Genomic DNA, 21,512 nt, shown 5'->3' with positions numbered 1-21,512 from the left:
AACGGCATTTTCCTAGTCTCATACCACCTACAGAGAAAAAAAGCATCCACCCAGAGTATGTAAAGTATGTTCAGCTCACAAAAAACATGCAGAATCACATCATCAATGTGTACAGTGTAACGTTCCACTGTGTGTTGTACCTTGTTTCGAGATATATCACACTAAAATTAACTTTTAAAATAAATTTTTTTTTTGTTTTTTACCTTCCCTAATATGTCTATTTTGTGTGTAAGAAATATAAATTCGGAATAATACGATAGCCAGAATTATTATTTTTCTTAAACGTGTGATCGCGTTAGGCTTAACATCAAAAAATATTCAACATGGAGCGGCACATGACGGAGAAAATATTCAACATTGAATAGGTTAATATATTCATATATCATAGAATATATTAAAAGTTATGAAAAAAATTACTATTACACTATTCTTTCATTTATAAACAAACTAGCAGATGAGCCCAGCATTGCTCAGGCAAAAAATTACAACAGTAAACATTAAGATTATTAGATTATTCTGTACTTTTAACCCCTCTATTATACATTATTATATTATAATATTCAATTTATATTTACAAAGGTTATCTAACATAAGGGTTTATTACACCAAATGCTTAATCTAACACGTAGTAAAAATTTTTAAAATTGTGTACTGTAGTGGAATAAAGAATTTTAAAAATGTGTTAGATTGGTTAGTCAGTGTGATAAATTCTTGTGTAAGATAACCTTTGTAAATATAAATCTAATATAATCAAACATTAAAATGAAAACCATATAAAGAGTTTAATTATTTCAGCCCACCATTGTTTTTATCGCAATACTTGGATGGTACAAAATGGCACAATTTCATTGGTCAAGTATATATCAACTGTAAATATGTTATCTTAAATTTTTTCAGATATCATATTATTTTCCTATTGTTAACTCTAAAAAACTGTACATTCACTATCAAATATCAAACAGTAATCTCGCTGTGAATGAAATTTTGTGAAAAATGGACCAAAGATTTAAATTCAGTACCTTCAAAACCACTTAAATCATATTCTGTGTTCGCTGGTAACCTCATGTTAAGTAACTTTCCTATTTGAATGCCACCATCTGCTAGTATGATAGTTAGAAGGGACCATTGCAAAAGAACCCCTTTTAACTATCCCATTGAAGTAATTCGACCAAAAGTAGTTGTTGACCTCCTCCCGGAAAGAGAGGGTGCTCAATGACTACAATGAACAATTAATATCAGTTTACTATTAATATTTGAAAAGTGGTCCTTGTTAGACAGATTGTGATGGTAGTGTTCGAAGTTGCTAACCTTGATGTCCGAAATACTTCATATAAAACATATTTAAATAAAAAAATCTTTTAAAAATGCTAGAATAATTCCTTTTACATGATAGTGGTGTTTAAATTTTGGCAACATATTGTATAAACATGGAAAGTATGTTCTAGTAAATATTGCATTTATAGAAAATTATTGGGCTGCAACTTGAAAAAATTGTAGAGCTATAAATTCAGATTGTCATTCCTTAATCTTGAAAAAGGAGTTAGATGAAAGTCGAGACCAAATGTGGAAAGCTTAGGGACAGGAGGCCCAAATTAACTATACATGAACATTTGGTTTAGAACAGAAGTAACATTACTTCAATTCCAAATTTTTTCCCAAACACAGTTAATTAGATGATCAACATGACACTATTGCTAACAGGAAAAGTATGACATACAGGGGCAAGACACCACTAAAACAAGAACATCATGACAAAATATTGCACCTAGCATTGTGATGATATCACAATAAATAATTGCTCATTAGAACTAGTTTGGTTTATTTGGTTACCATGATGTGACACGTGAGCAATCTGCTGGCAGATGTATCCTGGGAGGACTTTTATGGGAAGCTGGACTCTATTTAAGAGAAGAAATTCTGGAAACTTACATGGCCAGGCTTGAACCCACAACTAATTAACTACCAGTGTTTGGTAGTTTTATGCACTCGGCTACTGGAGGGCGCATATTAGAATTAAGAAAGTATAATTCAGAAATTAAAAAAAAACCATAGTCGTTAATGTGAAAAATTAAATACTTATAGGCTATTCACAGGATAACACTTTCCATTCAAGCAAGTGCTACTGGTATATGCTATCTGTCACAGTAATTAAGTGAACATAATATAAATTTTTAAAAATTATATCCTTTTTCTATAACAATTGTATTTAGTTTATTATTTTGTTAATTTTTTGCCAATAGATGGTGCTACATGTAAATCAACAAATCGAATGTAGATAGAAATTAATTGATTTGCAGAAATCCAATATAAACATTCTCATTTATATATTTATATAGATGAAGTTACATAACAACTATCTTTAAAATGGCCATAAAACATTTAATAATTCTGGTGCATCTTGCTGCTTTAAATCTCATACTTAAATAAATATTAATTTGTAGGAAAATATTTGTTATTAGTGTATTAAAGAAGTTATTTAAAATTACCCAAAACATTTTCTGGATTAAAGATTTTCCATTTCTCTGAGATACTTATATATCCTTATTAAATATTGAAGATTATTTTCAAAAGAATAAAAATATTTAGTTAAATATATAAAATATGCCAAATAATTACTGGTTTGTGTATAAATATATAAAATAATTATAATTAAGTTACACGTTTGAATGAATTTTATGTAGTGATAAAAACTTTTTGAAAATACAGCATAATTCAAACTGATTTATCCAATTTCAAATGAATATGGATTGATCCAAAAGTTTGTCCCATTTTTTTGAAAAGAATCAAAGAAAAATTTTGTTTACTAAAACTTACATTTAATCAATATAGTATGTGCCATTCTGTTCGATGACCTTTCTCCATCTCTCCGGTAGCTTCATAATCCCGTGCTCATAGAATTTCTGAGATTTCTGGCTAAAAAACTGATCCAGGTGATTTTTCAAGTCTTCCAAGGAAGTAAAGTTTTTACCATCTAAGCTGTTTTGAAGTGATCTAAATAAATGGTAGTCAGAGGGTGCAAGGTCAGGAGAGTATGGTGGATGGACCAAAACATCCCAATCAAGTTGTAAAAGTTTTTGTCGGGTGGCCAAAGACATGTGTGGTCTAGCGTTCTCTTGATGGAACACAATGACCTTTCTGTTGGCTAATTAAGGTCGCTTCTGGTCAATTGCTCGCTTTAATTCACTTAGTTGTGAACAGTATTTCTCTGAATTAATGGTCTGATTTTCAGGTAACAGCTCATAATAAATGATTCCCCTCCAGTCCCACCAAATGCATAGCATAACCTTCTTTGGATGTAAACTGGCTTTTGCACTGGTTGAAGGGGCATCTCCATGCTTACACCATGATCTTTTACACTTAACATTATTATACACAATCCATTTTTCATCACTGTAATCATTCACTTTAAAAATGGATTGATTTCATTGCTCTTCAATAGAGAATTGCCAAGCAGAAATTCGGTCTATCAAATTTTTTCTGTTAACTCATGCAGCACCCATACATCGGCCTTGCTAACCATTCCAGTTGATGTAATCGCCTTGACACTGTTGACTGATTGATTCCAAGAATTTCTCCAATCTCTCATGTTGTTTTGTGTCGATCACTTTCAATTAGTGCCAATATTTCGTTGTCATCAGCCTTGGCTGGTTGCCCAGAATGTGGTGCATCGCTAAAGTTAAAATTGCTTTCACAAAACTTTCTGAACCACTTACGGCATGTGGAGTCATCAATGGTTCCCTCACCATACACAGAACATATTTTTTTTGTGTCTGCGAAGAATTCTTGCCTTTTTGGAAATAAAAAAGCATAATATGTCGAAAATGCTTCTTATTTTCTGCTATTTGTAATGCTTAACAAAATTTTAAAAACACAACTAAATAACACAACTTTATTCTCAAATACTAGCTGAGATCCCTTTTGTCAAACAACATTGAAATTTTACACATGTGAAGGAAATAACACTTCAGTGTTGCGATGCAAAGCCAGCTGGTGCTAAAAACGGGACGAACTTTTGCATCAATCCAATATTTTTGAAGTCAACATATATATGTAAAGAACCAAGCTGCCTTGAAACTGCCTTGAAAAATTTCCAAACTTTTGATCTCTTTGGAAATTTTACTTCTGCCTTTTCTTTTAAATTTGTATAAAATACACAAACATTCCATGCATACTCATATTTTGCAAAGTGTGTTTGCCAAATTTGTGAAAAATTATTTAATTATTTTCCAAGTTAGCATGCAAATTCTTTTTATGATCTGGACAACTTTCAACTTTCTGATGCTAAAGTTGCAAATTGATTTTAAAATTCTGTTGTGCAAACTGTAATGTCAGTATTGTAGATTTAACAGCAAAACTAAGCTAGTTGTATTTTATCTGTACTGATTTCCAAAAATAAATACAAGTATAATACAACTAACAGATGATATTTACTAATTATAAATTCTTCTATAATTTTATTCAAGAAAAACAACTAAGAAATACATCAAATGAATGGAAAAACATGCAAATGGCACCAGAATTAACTAAAAACTCAAGATTAAGAAGGAAAAACTTACTCCCAATTTTCTATGAATGGCGAAAACAAAAAGATCAAGTGAAACTTCGTAACGATATATTAATGATAAACCAAGAAAAAATAACATATAGTTTAAAATCGTGTAAACTGGTTTATGTAAACAACTTTCATCCTTATAGTGTCCAAATAGATAGGAACNTTTTTAACTCCTTTGGAGTATCAGATCTATTATTCAAGGACAAAATTCAAGATTGGAAATCAGGATACTCATTGATGTTAGAATCAGCTATAGCTCAATCTATAATTAAAGATCAGAATTCCCTATACAACAGTAAATATCATCCGTGGTACTTGGAAATATTTGATATTCCTTCAATGCAACCATATATATGGCAACCAGTAAATTTGAATATAAAACGACTTATAATGCAACTTCGTCTAAACAAAAATTCGCTGTATGTCAATAATACTTATATAAGTTTATTAACTAAATGTTTTCTATGTAACGTCGACGTTTTAACACCTTATCATTTAATATTTACTAATTATGTTTTGTTTTCTTACTCTTACATCTTTATTAATGACTTCTATTTAATGTTAAAATATATGAACTTTGGAATCAGACTTGATGAGTTTTAGATCGAGTCTTCAATTCAAGTAAAAGTAAAAAGGTTCAACGAGTAGGAGTCCGAGCATTTGAAACCAAAAAATCCTGGTCTGACTGCCACATGTGGATTTAACATACTTGATATGCAAAGTTGTAACAGTTAACCTTGCCACTTAAATGAAAAATTGTTTCATCATTCAATACCAGATGAAGAGCAAAATTATCATATACCATAACCTCTTGCATAATTTGACAAAAGTTCAATTGCTTTAACTTGCCATCCAGACTTACAGCCTTCAATGCTTGCAATCCTTACAGTTTGTAATTGAGCCCAAAATGTGCCAAACAGTCATCCAAGATATATTGCAATTCTCGACTGGCACACTTAGTTGACTTCCTCAGGCCATGTAGCAAACTCTTTCCAATTCTTTATGCATTATCCTCGGATGTGCACGAATGTTCACACATGCTCACACCTTTATACAAACATTCCATTTTCTTTAACTGCCAATAGCATCCATAGATGCTCCAAGCACCCTGCAAATCAATTCCAAAACACGGACAAAACTCACTCCGCCGTGACTATCAATTCAGACCTCAAAGATTGTAGCATGCCACAAGAAGGCAAAAGCCTTATGTCACAGTCACCCACCTTCTCTTGCATACTGTCGCAAAGCAGTCTTGTGGCGACCTTCTAAAATTCAGAGATTTCCCATTTGATTTGCACATACCTAGTTAATGTGTGGTCAATGGGTACAAAATCATCCAAAATTGGACAAATCATTTTGAATAGCATTCTATCGTATATATACTGTTTGCACAAATAGTAAGCATATTATTCTTTCAATCACCATAACAGCGTATTTCTATTATCACACTGGTGTATAAGATTACAGCAACACAGTCACACAGATTAAAATTGTTTTATTTACAATTACCTGAACACATACAAATTGCGTTTCGGACTTGTTTGTCCCTCTTCAGCAGGTATTTAACAAACAAATTCTAAATAAATAAAATTCAAACAATAAACAAACATAATTTACCGACAATATTTTTAAAATTTTTATGCCTACAATAATAACTTATAAAATTCATACTATTTTGATATTCTTTCTTTCTATTCTAGTTTTCCTCCAATAGTTCATTCCAATTACAATATCAATTTTAAAACATTCCTGTTATGGTGATTGAAAGAATAATTTGTTTAAATTAAGGACATTGATGCATATTAATTAGTAAGCATATTATTCACATCATATTGCATTATAGATAAAATAATATAAAAATGAACAATTTTTAAGTATTTATAAATCATAACTGTTTACATACCAAATTGTCATTTTGATCTTGAGTACTTGCTTTAAAAGCTACTGTGGGTAATTCATTTCTTAAATATTTCAACCATTGCAACAAATTATCACGTGGAATAAGATCTAAAAATAGTGTGGAAAATTTCAAAAATATATACAAATCATTTTAAAGAATTTATTTCTTACATCATTTTATAACAGTATTTATGGTTAACACAACTAATATATATTGAAAGTATTAATTTCTAATTATAAGGTAAGCATTTTTCTAGAGATTAAAAATATCTTATGCAATAGCACATTTTAAAAAATATCCAGCAATGAGTTGCATAACTTTCCTGCCAAAAACATTTAAGAAACACATTAGCAAAGTTTAAAAGTGTGTGTTATACCAACTATAAGATTTTATTTAAAAAATAACTTTTATATTGTTAATTATAACAAAATGGCAAAGGCTTAATTTTGAAGTTAGACAAGTTTTTAAAAATATCATAAACACCAATAAAAATTTTAATTCTTATGATTAAAATTTTTATTAAGTCCAATCCACCAAAGATATGACACGTAACTCCTATATATCTCCCCACCCCCTCAACCATTAACCACCAAAATTTAACAGTATTGATGCTCCTTATATACAAGTTATCATACCAAATTTGTTCTTAATCTTTACCTCATCCTGAGATAGTAATTGAAATAGTTGCCAACTCACTATGCTCCTTTTTTTTTTTTTTTATGAGTCTCAAAAAGTCAAGATTTATGTCAACTTTCACATGATTACAATATTTTCCCCGTGTTATATAAATAGCAGCCAGGAAAGTAACAACAATAAAATCTGATGCAAAGATATAAATAATATCTATGAATAATTTATGCTAAAATGTATTTCATAACAACAAAATTTTTAATACTTAAAATAGAATATTCTTTTACATATTAAAATAATGGTTTTTTAACAGCTAATCAATTTGAATGTTATTTGGATTTCAACCTATTTGTCTGCTATTGACAGGAAAACCTGTTTGGATGATGCATTAATAAATCTGCAGAATCAAACAATATTTAGTTCTTAAACAAAGAATGTTTGAGACCAGTTCTCCATAAAGCATGTAGATGTAGACTTTTAGAATATAGTCTGGTGAGTGTGTGTGTTTAAAAGATCACAGTCCTATGCTGGCATTTGAATAATGAAGAATCCAGCCAGATCCAGAACCATTCATTTTTAGTGAATGAGAAAACGTAATTTATCAGATATGGCATCGAATTTCTCCAGCCACTTACCAACATTTTGTAGTGTCCATGAAAAAGAGAATTGCAGCGGTATTGTGAGCAAAAGGTGACCTAACAATGTACTGAATAGATAGTCATAATAAATTGGCCACTCAGTATACATAATTATTGATAGAAATAATCAAACATTATNCAATGTTATTTTATGCTAGCCCTATTTGGTGCTTGGACTATATCTACCATCTCGAACAATTCCACATATATTATCTACGCAGACTATTTCACATAGAAAGAACAGTACCAGGATATGCACTACGTCACGAAACGAATCGAATATGGTTATTTCCGTTTATATTAAAGCGAATTATCAAATTTTTTTATAAACTTAATTTCAACGGTGATAACAATTTAACTACTTTATATCAAGAAAATATAAGACAAAGTAAACTACAAAAAAATAAACAACTATGGTATAATAAGTTGCAAACTATTTTTAACTCCTTTGGAGTATCAGATCTATTATTCAAGGACAAAATTCAAGATTGGAAATCAGGATACTCATTGATGTTAGAATCAGCTATAGCTCAATCTATAATTAAAGATCAGAATTCCCTATACAACAGTAAATATCATCCGTGGTACTTGGAAATATTTGAAATTCCTTCAATGCAACCATATATATGGCAACCAGTAAATTTGAATATAAAACGACTTATAATGCAACTTCGTCTAAACAAAAATTCGCTGTATGTCAATAATACTTTTATAAGTTTATTAACTAAATGTTTTCTATGTAACGTCGACGTTTTAACACCTTATCATTTAATATTTACTAATTATGTTTTGTTTTCTTACTCTTACATCTTTATTAATGACTTCTATTTAATGTTAAAATATATGAACTTTGGAATCAGACTTGATGAGTTTTAGATCGAGTCTTCAATTCAAGTAAAAGTAAAAAGGTTCAACGAGTAGGAGTCCGAGCATTTGAAACCAAAAAATCCTGGTCTGACTGCCACATGTGGATTTAACATACTTGATATGCAAAGTTGTAACAGTTAACCTTGCCACTTAAATGAAAAATTGTTTCATCATTCAATACCAGATGAAGAGCAAAATTATCATATACCATAACCTCTTGCATAATTTGACAAAAGTTCAATTGCTTTAACTTGCCATCCAGACTTACAGCCTTCAATGCTTGCAATCCTTACAGTTTGTAATTGAGCCCAAAATGTGCCAAACAGTCATCCAAGATATATTGCAATTCTCGACTGGCACACTTAGTTGACTTCCTCAGGCCATGTAGCAAACTCTTTCCAATTCTTTATGCATTATCCTCGGATGTGCACGAATGTTCACACATGCTCACACCTTTATACAAACATTCCATTTTCTTTAACTGCCAATAGCATCCATAGATGCTCCAAGCACCCTGCAAATCAATTCCAAAACACGGACAAAACTCACTCCGCCGTGACTATCAATTCAGACCTCAAAGATTGTAGCATGCCACAAGAAGGCAAAAGCCTTATGTCACAGTCACCCACCTTCTCTTGCATACTGTCGCAAAGCAGTCTTGTGGCGACCTTCTAAAATTCAGAGATTTCCCATTTGATTTGCACATACCTAGTTAATGTGTGGTCAATGGGTACAAAATCATCCAAAATTGGACAAATCATTTTGAATAGCATTCTATCGTATATATACTGTTTGCACAAATAGTAAGCATATTATTCTTTCAATCACCATAACAGCGTATTTCTATTATCACACTGGTGTATAAGATTACAGCAACACAGTCACACAGATTAAAATTGTTTTATTTACAATTACCTGAACACATACAAATTGCGTTTCGGACTTGTTTGTCCCTCTTCAGCAGGTATTTAACAAACAAATTCTAAATAAATAAAATTCAAACAATAAACAAACATAATTTACCGACAATATTTTTAAAATTTTTATGCCTACAATAATAACTTATAAAATTCATACTATTTTGATATTCTTTCTTTCTATTCTAGTTTTCCTCCAATAGTTCATTCCAATTACAATATCAATTTTAAAACATTCCTGTTATGGTGATTGAAAGAATAATTTGTTTAAATTAAGGACATTGATGCATATTAATTAGTAAGCATATTATTCACATCATATTGCATTATAGATAAAATAATATAAAAATGAACAATTTTTAAGTATTTATAAATCATAACTGTTTACATACCAAATTGTCATTTTGATCTTGAGTACTTGCTTTAAAAGCTACTGTGGGTAATTCATTTCTTAAATATTTCAACCATTGCAACAAATTATCACGTGGAATAAGATCTAAAAATAGTGTGGAAAATTTCAAAAATATATACAAATCATTTTAAAGAATTTATTTCTTACATCATTTTATAACAGTATTTATGGTTAACACAACTAATATATATTGAAAGTATTAATTTCTAATTATAAGGTAAGCATTTTTCTAGAGATTAAAAATATCTTATGCAATAGCACATTTTAAAAAATATCCAGCAATGAGTTGCATAACTTTCCTGCCAAAAACATTTAAGAAACACATTAGCAAAGTTTAAAAGTGTGTGTTATACCAACTATAAGGTTTTATTTAAAAAATAACTTTTATATTGTTAATTATAACAAAATGGCAAAGGCTTAATTTTGAAGTTAGACAAGTTTTTAAAAATATCATAAACACCAATAAAAATTTTAATTCTTATGATTAAAATTTTTATTAAGTCCAATCCACCAAAGATATGACACGTAACTCCTATATATCTCCCCACCCCCTCAACCATTAACCACCAAAATTTAACAGTATTGATGCTCCTTATATACAAGTTATCATACCAAATTTGTTCTTAATCTTTACCTCATCCTGAGATAGTAATTGAAATAGTTGCCAACTCACTATGCTCCTTTTTTTTTTTTTTTATGAGTCTCAAAAAGTCAAGATTTATGTCAACTTTCACATGATTACAATATTTTCCCCGTGTTATATAAATAGCAGCCAGGAAAGTAACAACAATAAAATCTGATGCAAAGATATAAATAATATCTATGAATAATTTATGCTAAAATGTATTTCATAACAACAAAATTTTTAATACTTAAAATAGAATATTCTTTTACATATTAAAATAATGGTTTTTTAACAGCTAATCAATTTGAATGTTATTTGGATTTCAACCTATTTGTCTGCTATTGACAGGAAAACCTGTTTGGATGATGCATTAATAAATCTGCAGAATCAAACAATATTTAGTTCTTAAACATAGAATGTTTGAGACCAGTTCTCCATAAAGCATGTAGATGTAGACTTTTAGAATATAGTCTGGTGAGTGTGTGTGTTTAAAAGATCACAGTCCTATGCTGGCATTTGAATAATGAAGAATCCAGCCAGATCCAGAACCATTCATTTTTAGTGAATGAGAAAACGTAATTTATCAGATATGGCATCGAATTTCTCCAGCCACTTACCAACATTTTGTAGTGTCCATGAAAAAGAGAATTGCAGCGGTATTGTGAGCAAAAGGTGACCTAACAATGTACTGAATAGATAGTCATAATAAATTGGCCACTCAGTATACATAATTATTGATAGAAATAATCAAACATTATTAAATTTGATGATTTTCAACATCAAACAATTTCCATATGATTGTTTATAAACAAAGTTAAAGGTATCAGGTTTTTGTTTTTTCTGGTGAATATAACACCAATAGTTTCTTTTATTAATTCTGGATATAAAGTGCTGTAGGATTTTTTAAAATCAGCCTGTAAATAAAGTTCTTTTCACAGGATAGCAATACATACAATTTAAAAGTTGAACTTACTATACAATCTACATCAAAATATTTTTATTCCAATTTAGTTGATCAAGCTTGTCGTACAATATGTGCTAATATATCTTGTCTCAACTTCTATCAGCTGAAATTAATTAATAAGCTCTTACAGCAATGTTTTTTAACCAGATGGATGAATAAATAATAATATCCTGTAGGAAAAAGCATAATATTCTGTCAGAAACAGTTTGAATTCCTTTGAAATGAAAACTCCAACAGATTAAGATTTAACGCTATGCCAATTTTTCAAAAAGATAAACAGTAAAACATCAGCAAGTCTAAATTATAGAAATAATGGTCATATACATAAGTCAAAAATAAATTGAACTTTTGGCACAGGTTTTATTATGCAACATTTTCACACCACACTATTTTCAAAATAAATTTTGTTGTAGCTACACATTTCGGTTCATATTAATTGTCAGAAGAATTCTAAAAGTTACTTTTTGATGTCTTTATCAGTTTTCATTGCTTCGATTTCTATCTCTGCTAATTGAAACTTTTATTCTTCAACTTATCTTTCATTTTTGGGAACAGATAAACAGATAAAAAGTTTTCAATAGTAATATTCAGGAGTAAAGGATCAAGGAAGTAAAAAAATTGAAAAAGCATTGTAACGTCCTTCTTTCTCAGATATTCACTATTCAAGAATAACCAATTAAACCAAATATGGAGACTATAACTGATAACAGCCCTCAAAGACATCACAAAAACCAGCCTATAAAGCAGAGGTGGTGAACCTGTGGCACACTGGAAATCATCATCTGGCATGTAATGAATGTACAGGTAACCCCCGTATAACACGGCACTTCTACAGCACGGATTCACTCTAACATGGTTCAAGAATTGGTACCATCCCCCGTATAACACGGCACTTCTATAGCACGGATTCACTCTAACACGGTTCCAGAATTGGTACCATCCCCCGTATAACACGGCACTTCTATAGCACGGATTCACTCTGACACAGTTCGAAAATTGGGTAAAACCGTCGTACATGAAATGTAATTAAAACTATTAAAAGCGAACTTTATCTAATTTGAAATTAGGGAAATCCCTGTACAACGTGATAAAGCTTTTAGTGCGAAAGATACCTCATTTGACATTTTTCATTTGAGCGCGTACGTACTATCAGATTTTCCTGCATAATTTTCATGAAATATTAGTATGGAATAAGAGAAAAACATTTGGCAACATCAAAAGCAGAAGCATCGAGATCTGGCAACACTGAGACAAGTTTTGAGAAATAACACGTATATTGACAGTAGGCAGGAAAAGAAAATTTACATAGTTAAGTACTTGCTTTATTCTGTCAGTGGTTTTTAGGCATTGAACCCCGCCTCTGACCCTTGGGACAATCCACACCTTTACAAGTATACTTTAAAACTTTAATTGTGTCTCTTTTCTGGCTATGTAGAATAAAAATTTTCAGGTAAGTACAGTACTGTAGTATTGTACTCAACCTTTTTTAAAGAAATAATAATTATGTTTATATTTTTATGAATCTGTAGCACTAAGCCATGTCTGACAAAAATGAAAAAATGTCTGTTAAAAGACATTTCATCTCCTTACAAACAAAATTACAAATTTTAGATCGGCTCAAAAAGGGCAAAAAGATATCATATGTCGCCAAATCATTGGATTTAAATGAAGCAACAATACGGACTATAAGGAAAAATGAACAGAAAATTAGATTCCATTGCTGTAGGCTGTTCTATCTCCTCAAACATGACATCTCGTCCTAGGGCAGCAATAATTGAACAGATGAAAAAAGCCCTTAGCATCTGGATTGAAGACTGTTCAAAAAAGCAGATTCCACTGAGCACCAATATTATTAAACACAAAGCCTTGAAAATTTACTACTACTTAAAGGAAAATGGAGAAACTGCTACTAATCCAGATTTTGTAGCCAGCAAAGGGTGGTTTGATCGTATGAGAAAACGCTTATCACTACAAAACCTAAAAATAGAGGGTGAAAGCCGATAAAGAAGCCGCCAAAATTTATCCAATGGAATTAAAAAGAATTATTGAAGAGGGTGGATATTCAACACATCAGGTTTTTAATGCCGATGAGACTGCTCATTGGTGGAAAAAATGCCCAAGAGGACATATATTTCTAAAGATGAAAAAGTTGCGCCAGGTTTCAAGGTATCAAAAGACCGTGTAACATTACTTATGTGCAGTAATGCTTCAGGCGATTACATGGTAAAACCTATGCTGGTTTATAAATCTCTCAATCCTCGTGCAATGAAAAACCTGAATAAGAGTAATTTACCTGTATACTGGGCAGCAAATAGAAAAGCTTGGGTGACTACTGAATTATTTAAGAAATGGTTTTTAAACTGTTTTGTACCAAGTGTGGAAAACTACTTAAAACAGAAAAATTTAGATTTTAAAGTTCTACTTATATTGGATAATGCACCCAGCCATCCGCAAGATTTAAATCATCGAAATATCAAAATAACTTTTTTACCTCCAAATACAACTGCTTTACTTCAACCATTAGATCAGGGAATTATAGCTACATTTAAAACCAATTATATAAGGAGATCATTACAATGGATTTTGAATAAAATCGATGATGAATCTATGGACGTTAAGGAGGCGTGGAAACTCTTCACAATTTTGGACTGCATTAATCTAATAAACTCATCCATCAGAGAAATAAAACCGATGACATTAAATGGATGTTGGAGAAAAATATGGCCGGAGTCATAAAATGAAAATTTGATCGAGACAGCAGAAAACAGAATGGATAAGGTAGTAGAAATTGCTAAGTCTCTAGAAGGAGAAGGTTTTGACGATATGACTGCACAAGATATCCAAGAATTACTGGTGGAAGAACAGGTTTGGTAGAAATGATATCTGGAATCCATGATAACTCAGAGGATGATAGCACAGATGAAGACAAAGAAGTTAAAAAGTTTACTCTACAAAGCATAAAGAAAGATTTAGGATTAGCCGAACAGTTAGAGTCATATTTCTTAAATGAAGATCTTTCAAATGAAAGGAGCACAAAGTTCAAAAGAGAACTTCATAAGTGGTTAGCACCATATAAAGAAATTTATACAGATCTTTTATCTAAAAGCAAGCAATGTAAAATAACACATTTTTTGCAAAAGGTAGAGCATAGATATGAACATAATGCAGAAAAATGCTCAGAGAATAAGGATATCTTGTAAAAAATAAAACGCCCTCGGTTAACAGTGCTTAGTGCTGATGAAGAAAATATTGTTTAATTTATATTAATATGTATAACTTCTTTAAAAAATTTTAATAGAGATATTTATCTTAATTATGAAAATATAATAGCATGTTTTTTAATTTTTGGAACCTAACCCTCCTTTTCGTACTAGCTCTTTGTTTCGCATAACACGGCAATTTTTTGGAACGTAACTACCATGTTATATGGGGGTTACCTGTATCTTACAATTTTGGTTTATCACCTATATGTTTTAATCATTCTTTCAGTTTATCATATGATCATTCTTTTTTGGTCAGCTTTTTTATATATACTCTAATTAAAGCATATTCATTTCATTTATTTAAATATCATTACTCAAACTTTTTATCTTCAGCACACACAAACATTTTTAAAAATAAGTATATACTGTATGGCACGTGGACTCAAAAAAGTTTGCCATCCCTGCTCTAGAGCTTTAGACAAGTGATATGGACACTGGCAGAAATGTGTAGTTGCAGAAGGAGCTTACTTTGAAGATGGTTTTCTGTAAATACTTTTATTACATTAATTGTACAAGTTCATTGTATTTTTGATTTTACCACGAGTCAAAGCACATTTAAAAATTCTTTTGAAATATACCAAAATCTTCTCCAATTAAAAAAATTATATTAAAAATTCACATACCAATTTTATTTAGTATAAGAATTAACTTTTTGTTTGTTCCACTGTTGATAACTGCCTTTTCCACCTGAGAACAGCGAGTATTCAAAGGATCTCTTGCATCCAACACATGCAAGATTACGTCGGCCGATTCAACAACCTACATAAATATTTGTCTTTCAATAATCTTAGAAATTACAGTAGAGCGTCGATTTTCCGAATCAATTGGGGACTAGGGTTGTTCGTATAACTGATATTTCGGATAACTGATTTATGTACGAAAAAATAGTTTAACGTATCCGATGTTGAAATTTTTCTCTGTTGCATGTCGCTTCGCGTTGAATTTTCGTCGATGTTAAGCCTAACAAAGACTATTGTATCGTTAAAAATTATTTTTTTATTTTGTACAAACAAAATAAATATATTGAAAAATATAAAAATAATAAAAAATTATACTTCAGATGTTAATTTAGTATCAAAAACGTAAAATATTTGAGTAGCCCAAGACATAGCCAAAGATTGAAGCGCCACAGCACTGGCGAAAATTTAAATTTGCCGACTGGAATTCTTTCGGATGATTGACGTTTCGGATGATTGACTTTTGGAAAATCAACACTCTACTGTATTAAGTTAGTGTAATTTTATAAAAAATTCAGACCTGATTAATTATCAATTGTTATTAAAGATTAGTATTAACTATTTACTTTGAATTTTAATTTAAATCAAATGAATAATAATAAAGATAAAAAATGGTTCCATATTTTCTTATTTTAGAGTTTACAAACTCGATGATATTCTAGTTTATACATCTACATTAAAAAAACTGAAAGAAAGCTTCTGATAAAGAGAATCTAATTCAAATTTGCTAAGAACTAATAGAGCAAGTGGTGGAAATAGTCTTTCCACAGACAATTATTTCATTAAGGAATGATGCACCAATCTTGATCCTTTCGCTAACATGTATTATATGAAGTAAAAGCATGCATTAATTAATTAATTAACAAATAGTGTCATCATCTACCTCTGCCTCCTTAGGTTATGTGAAATGAAAGCACTCTGCCCCTAATGGAAATACAGCTTCAATGACAATTATGAAATTGTAGTGAATGATAATTTCAATGTTTTTCAATTTAAAAATACTAAAATGGATCCTGAACAGGCTGTATAAAAGTGGTATCTACATGCACCAATATGTAACAAGAGTGCAATGTGGTAAGAACTAACGATTACATAATTATTTAAGTATTTTAACTTGCCTCTTTGCCAATGTATGTCAATTTATATTTCAAAATTACTATTAAATATAATAGTAGTTCTATATTTAATGGAAACTAAATAGCTTAAATACACTTGAATATACAGTTTTTCAAAATATTTTGGAATCATAATTGGTGCACTAATTGGCAAAACTGCTTCAGTTAAGCTGTAGGAGATTGCTTTAAGCAATTTAAGTTGTTTTTTCATTGCTTTAAATGTTCAAGTGCTTTGTGAATTTGAGACTTTTTATATCTGGCAACTAACAAAGAAATTTGATGTAACTTATGATGCGATATATTTCTAAATCTAACACCAAAATATTTACTTAGAAAGATACAAAACTTCAGCTGATGTTAAAAAAAATTATCAAAAGCAACCAATGATATTCATTTCCCAGTCAAATATTTTACAAATCATTTGTATTTCACAACAGCCATCTTAAATTTTGTCTTTAACATTTCCAAATCTAACTGCAATTACACTGCAGTAGCTAACTTAAAGCAGAAGTTACTTAACTGTTTTTTAACAAAGTTGCTTTAAGCAGCTTTATCAATGTACCCAATAAATATACAGACATTAATCTATAAAGTTATAAGATTCTGTATGTACTGATAAAAACTAAAGAAATATCTACAATGGATTATAAGCCTGTTTAATATGTTCTATTAAACTAGCAGGCATGCAGACACCACTAATATATACATGAAATCTGTGTCTTCCTTTTGTCTCAATGTGGATTGCATTTGTTTTTCTTACAGTTAAATAATTATAAGGATCTTTAGAAATGTAAGTATATAATGAAAACATTTTCAAAATGTGCAGTAATTACTCAAAATCATCAATTAGATCTTTGAAGAGAGAAATGCTGGCACTGAATCATTGTCCTCCAGTAAACTGAATTTAATCAGATTAATATGATTGGCAGAAGACAGATCACATGCCATAGATGAAACACTGATTGGCTATGTATGACATTTTTCAACGCTTATTCCTTTATATATTGTACTAGCAGACCCCGCCATGCGTTGTTGTGGCTCACAATGTATCTATTATAAATTTGTAACACTTCCCCGTGGGGGGAATTTTTCGAAAAATTTCTTCTTAGTGTACATTCTGTTGACGTACCCTATTAAAATGCAATCAAAAACGCAAAAAACCGCATCTAAAATAGTATAAATAGAAGCAAAGTTCTTTACGGTAAGCCTTAATCCTAACCATCTCCCTTCAGTGGGGGGAATTTCGACACATATATTATATAAAAACATGTGCGTATTCAAATGCAGCATTGTGTCAAAATTTCAAAGGAATCGGTAGGAACAAACGAACATTACATTTTTATTTATATAGATAGACAGAAGATAATCTGCTTTAGCTCATTTTCACAGAAAAGCAAACTTAGGGTGTCATACTCGTAGCGCCATCTGTTGGACATAAAAGCCTTAACCTAGATTATATATTTTAATTTATATGAATATTTAACAGAATAATATACAGCCTATGTCCACCCTGAGGTTCCATTCTAAATATTGGTGAAAGAATTTTTGAAATCGAATGAGTAGTTTTGGAGATTACCTGCTGCAAACAAACTTACATACATACTTACAAACATTACCTCTTTATAATATTAGTATAGATATACATATGAAAAATTAGAAATTAAAAAAATAATACCTGATAGAATTCTTTATAAAATTTATGATCTCTCTGAATCTTTTCCATATCACTTTTTTCAATTTCACTTTCTTTAGATATATTTTGTAAATTCACCTTCAAAAAAATAACAAAATAAAATGAATACATATGAAAATAATATTTAAAGCAAATAACATTTATTAAACTTTTTCAATTGTTTAAAAATTAAGATTAGTTTTCCACAACAATTTTTGATGATTTACAACAAGAGTTAGTAATCTAACAGCATACATCAGAACTAGGGTGCAGAAAAAAACAGAGTCGAAAAAGGACACTTAAATATTACATTCAAAATTCACCAACAATTCAAACCAAACTTCTATTTTTGTTATTATTTTTGTCGTACATCCCCATAACCACATAACTATTTCAAGATTTCATGTACTATGTTTAGATTAAATGAAATTTATTCAACATAGTTCCTTCATATGAAGCATCAAGCTTTAGGAAATCTTATACATTTATGATACTTAAGTTGGTATAATAGAATAGAATAATTTATACGGATCCCTCCTGAGATCAATTTATTACTCTTTCAATACTTGTTTAATCAATAACTGTTATGTAAATAACTACACCAGACAACAGAAATATGAATATTTTTTCTCATTACATTTTGTATCAAAATATTTGTAACACATTCTTTTCTTCAAAATTATGTACTTTCCTGTGAGAAAGTTTATTCTTATTAATAACAACAAATTGATAATTCATAAAATAAAATCTATCAATTTATTTCTATGGTTTAAAAAATGATTAGATTAAACTATTTTAATCTAAACATAGTATTTTTTAAATATTAGGAAATTAGGTGTAGATCTTTCTGCAGAATAACACTGGCATGTAGAACCACTGCATTGTTTTTACCTTTGGTACAGTAATCATAAAAACTGCTGATCCGTGATTTGTGATAATATTTCAAGAATTAATCATTCTAAGAAATTTATTACTATATTATTTCATTCCTTTTATTATTTCAATTATTTTATGTACAATAAAAGTTACATTACCATATTTGCATAATCTTCCGATCTTTTCATGGCATCATCTTGAAGATCTATTAGAGTTTTAGTTGTAGAAGAATCCATTTTTTCAATTTTGTTTATTTCCTTATTTTTTTTATGTTCTTCAATTTCTTGAAGAATTTTTTCTTTAAATGGTAAGCTATTAGGTATACCAGGATCCTTCTTTTTACCTCGATTTTTCTTCTTTCTGGCTTCTTTTTTCATTTTTCTATTATGTTCTCTTACTTTTCTTTGTATTTTATACTTCCTTCTACAAGTCATACGCTTGCTTTGTTTCTTATGAAATTTGGCCATGATAACTATTCGAAACAGCACATACTACGAAAGTAACACGTGTTTTCCACGATCTTTCTTGTTAATTCAATGTTGCCAACCTGTAATACTCGAAATTCATGTATAAAAAAAAATATAAAGTGGGTAACAGCTAGTTAAGCATAACTAAAGACATCTGTATATTTAATGAAAATACTTTCCAATTTTGTAAATTATAACAAACATTGAAATAAGCATATAATCAACCATAATTACACATTTATTATCAGTAATATAACAATACAACTTAAACAGATAAGGGAATATATAATAAACTATTGTGGTAAATATACCTGAAATTTTTAGGAAAAAAATTTAAAAGTTAACATTTATTATTACAGTGATGTAAACCATTTTATTTACAGTTTTATTAAATTTTGTGAAATGTTAAAGACTAGTTTTATGGTTGAATTCTTTAACTATCTATAAAGTTAATTTTCACCCATTAACATTATTATCAGTTAAAACAGCTCTAATAGCTAAATAAGTCCTTGTCCATTGAGCAACAAATTAGAAAGCAAAAGATTATTGCTTCAATTATAACTAGTAGTCTATTAATCACTTAAAAACTTTGGAATTAGAAAAGTCTTATTGATTAAATTTAGTTTTATTATTTTCAAACTCAAAAGTAAACAGATTAGATCAAAGTTATTTCATGCAGACCTGAAAAAAATTCTACAAAAAGCTAATTTTTAAAGGAAAAATTATTAATACAGGATATGTTAATCAAATCCCTTGATTAATGCGGTTTATTAATCCCTCAATGCTACTGTGTATATCAAAACTGCATTAATCAAATACAGTAGCTATAGCAAGTAAAGACAGCTGGTAAAGCTGCATTAATTAAAACCTCTGCCACATATATAAAGGGAGTGCCACAATTAATTTTATATGTTAATCAAATCCTGCATTAAGCAAGGGTATATATTAGAGCATGTAGCATATATTAGAAAAGTGAAAATATAAACTGAAAAATAACAAACAGATGTTTATTCTAGATAAAAGAAGGTGAATGTATTAAGTCTTTTGACAGAATAGTAGAAGCACTGTTCCAAAAAAAGCACTAAATTATAATTATTTTAAAATTTAAAGAATCGAAAAGTTATTAAAATAAATAAACAAAATGACAGAAACAAGTGAATGAAAGTGTTACAATAATCACAAAGCATTATCTAGTTACTGGTTTTATATAAATCTTTTATTAATTTATCATATTATTTAAATATTTATAAGGCAACTTTAATATTTATTTCTGAATTTAAATTCAGAACAAAATTTCACCATTATTATAAAATAACATTTTCTATTTTCAAAATTACTAACCTAGAGTCTACCCAATAAATATACTGTGTTGTAATATCCAAGGTAATTCCAGTAGGCCAACCATTTTGAGCACATTGAATAATAATATGGCGTTGATAACCATTTGTCAAACTTCTTTCTATGACAGAGCCATTTTCTGATCGATCAGCCCAAAACAAAAATCTGATTAAAAAAGTAAAGTAAAAATGTAATTTGATATTAATAAATTTTTTATACATGATTCTCAACAAGTAATGCTTAACAAATACTTTTGTAAAAATTGTCATATTTTTAACTTATAGAAAACACAGTTCTATTAATCTCTTAATGGTTAGGCTAAACATTTTTGTGATTGTAATTTTGCAAAACTCCCATTTGCAAAAAATCACACCAGACAAAAAGAAATTTAAATCAGAGAAATTTTGTATTTTAGATTTTTTTTAAAATAGAAAAACAATCAGATATTTAATTGCTACAATTGCTGTAAATAATCGGACTATATTTTGGAAATAACAATTATGAATTACAAAAAAATTTGGCACTAGAAGGAGGTGTTA

The 21,512-nt window shown here is 29.6% G+C and overlaps 3 protein-coding genes across 3 annotated transcripts in view; 1 reads left to right on the top strand and 2 right to left on the bottom strand.

Moving 5' to 3' along the window:
- The window catches only part of LOC111632698 (guanine nucleotide-binding protein-like 3 homolog), a 36,615-nt gene extending 16,899 nt beyond the window's left edge, over window positions 1–19,716 (bottom strand). The window contains exons 1-4 of the mRNA XM_023377199.1: window positions 19,327–19,716; window positions 18,296–18,391; window positions 15,392–15,527; window positions 9,897–10,000 (exon numbers count right to left, since the gene is read on the bottom strand). Of these exons, the coding sequence (XP_023232967.1) occupies window positions 9,897–10,000; window positions 15,392–15,527; window positions 18,296–18,391; window positions 19,327–19,635 (645 nt within the window). The 5' untranslated portion in view covers window positions 19,636–19,716. The remainder of the gene's footprint in view (window positions 1–9,896; window positions 10,001–15,391; window positions 15,528–18,295; window positions 18,392–19,326) is intronic.
- Window positions 12,729–14,284, top strand: LOC111632700 (tigger transposable element-derived protein 1-like). The gene has a single exon (XM_023377200.1). It carries the CDS (start codon window positions 13,618–13,620, stop codon window positions 14,239–14,241), a length of 624 nt encoding a protein of 207 aa, XP_023232968.1. The 5' UTR covers window positions 12,729–13,617; the 3' UTR covers window positions 14,242–14,284.
- Window positions 19,717–19,928: 212 nt separating the features above from the next.
- Window positions 19,929–21,512, bottom strand: part of LOC111632704 (low-density lipoprotein receptor-related protein 1-like) — a 33,232-nt gene continuing 31,648 nt past the window's right edge. The window contains exons 14-15 of the mRNA XM_023377205.1: window positions 20,952–21,138; window positions 19,929–19,946 (exon numbers count right to left, since the gene is read on the bottom strand). Of these exons, the coding sequence (XP_023232973.1) occupies window positions 19,929–19,946; window positions 20,952–21,138 (205 nt within the window). The remainder of the gene's footprint in view (window positions 19,947–20,951; window positions 21,139–21,512) is intronic.

The sequence above is a fragment of the Centruroides sculpturatus genome, unplaced genomic scaffold, assembly GCF_000671375.1.
Source record: "Centruroides sculpturatus isolate CEXI.00-Female unplaced genomic scaffold, Cexi_2.0 scaffold787, whole genome shotgun sequence".
Lineage (NCBI taxonomy): Eukaryota > Metazoa > Arthropoda > Arachnida > Scorpiones > Buthidae > Centruroides > Centruroides sculpturatus.
This window is presented reverse-complemented; position numbering and strand designations above follow the sequence as displayed.

Bases quoted from the DNA above. Each gene is read 5' to 3' on its own strand.
- LOC111632700 (XM_023377200.1), top strand. From the start codon at position 13,618: ATGCCCAAGAGGACATATATTTCTAAAGATGAAAAAGTTGCGCCAGGT.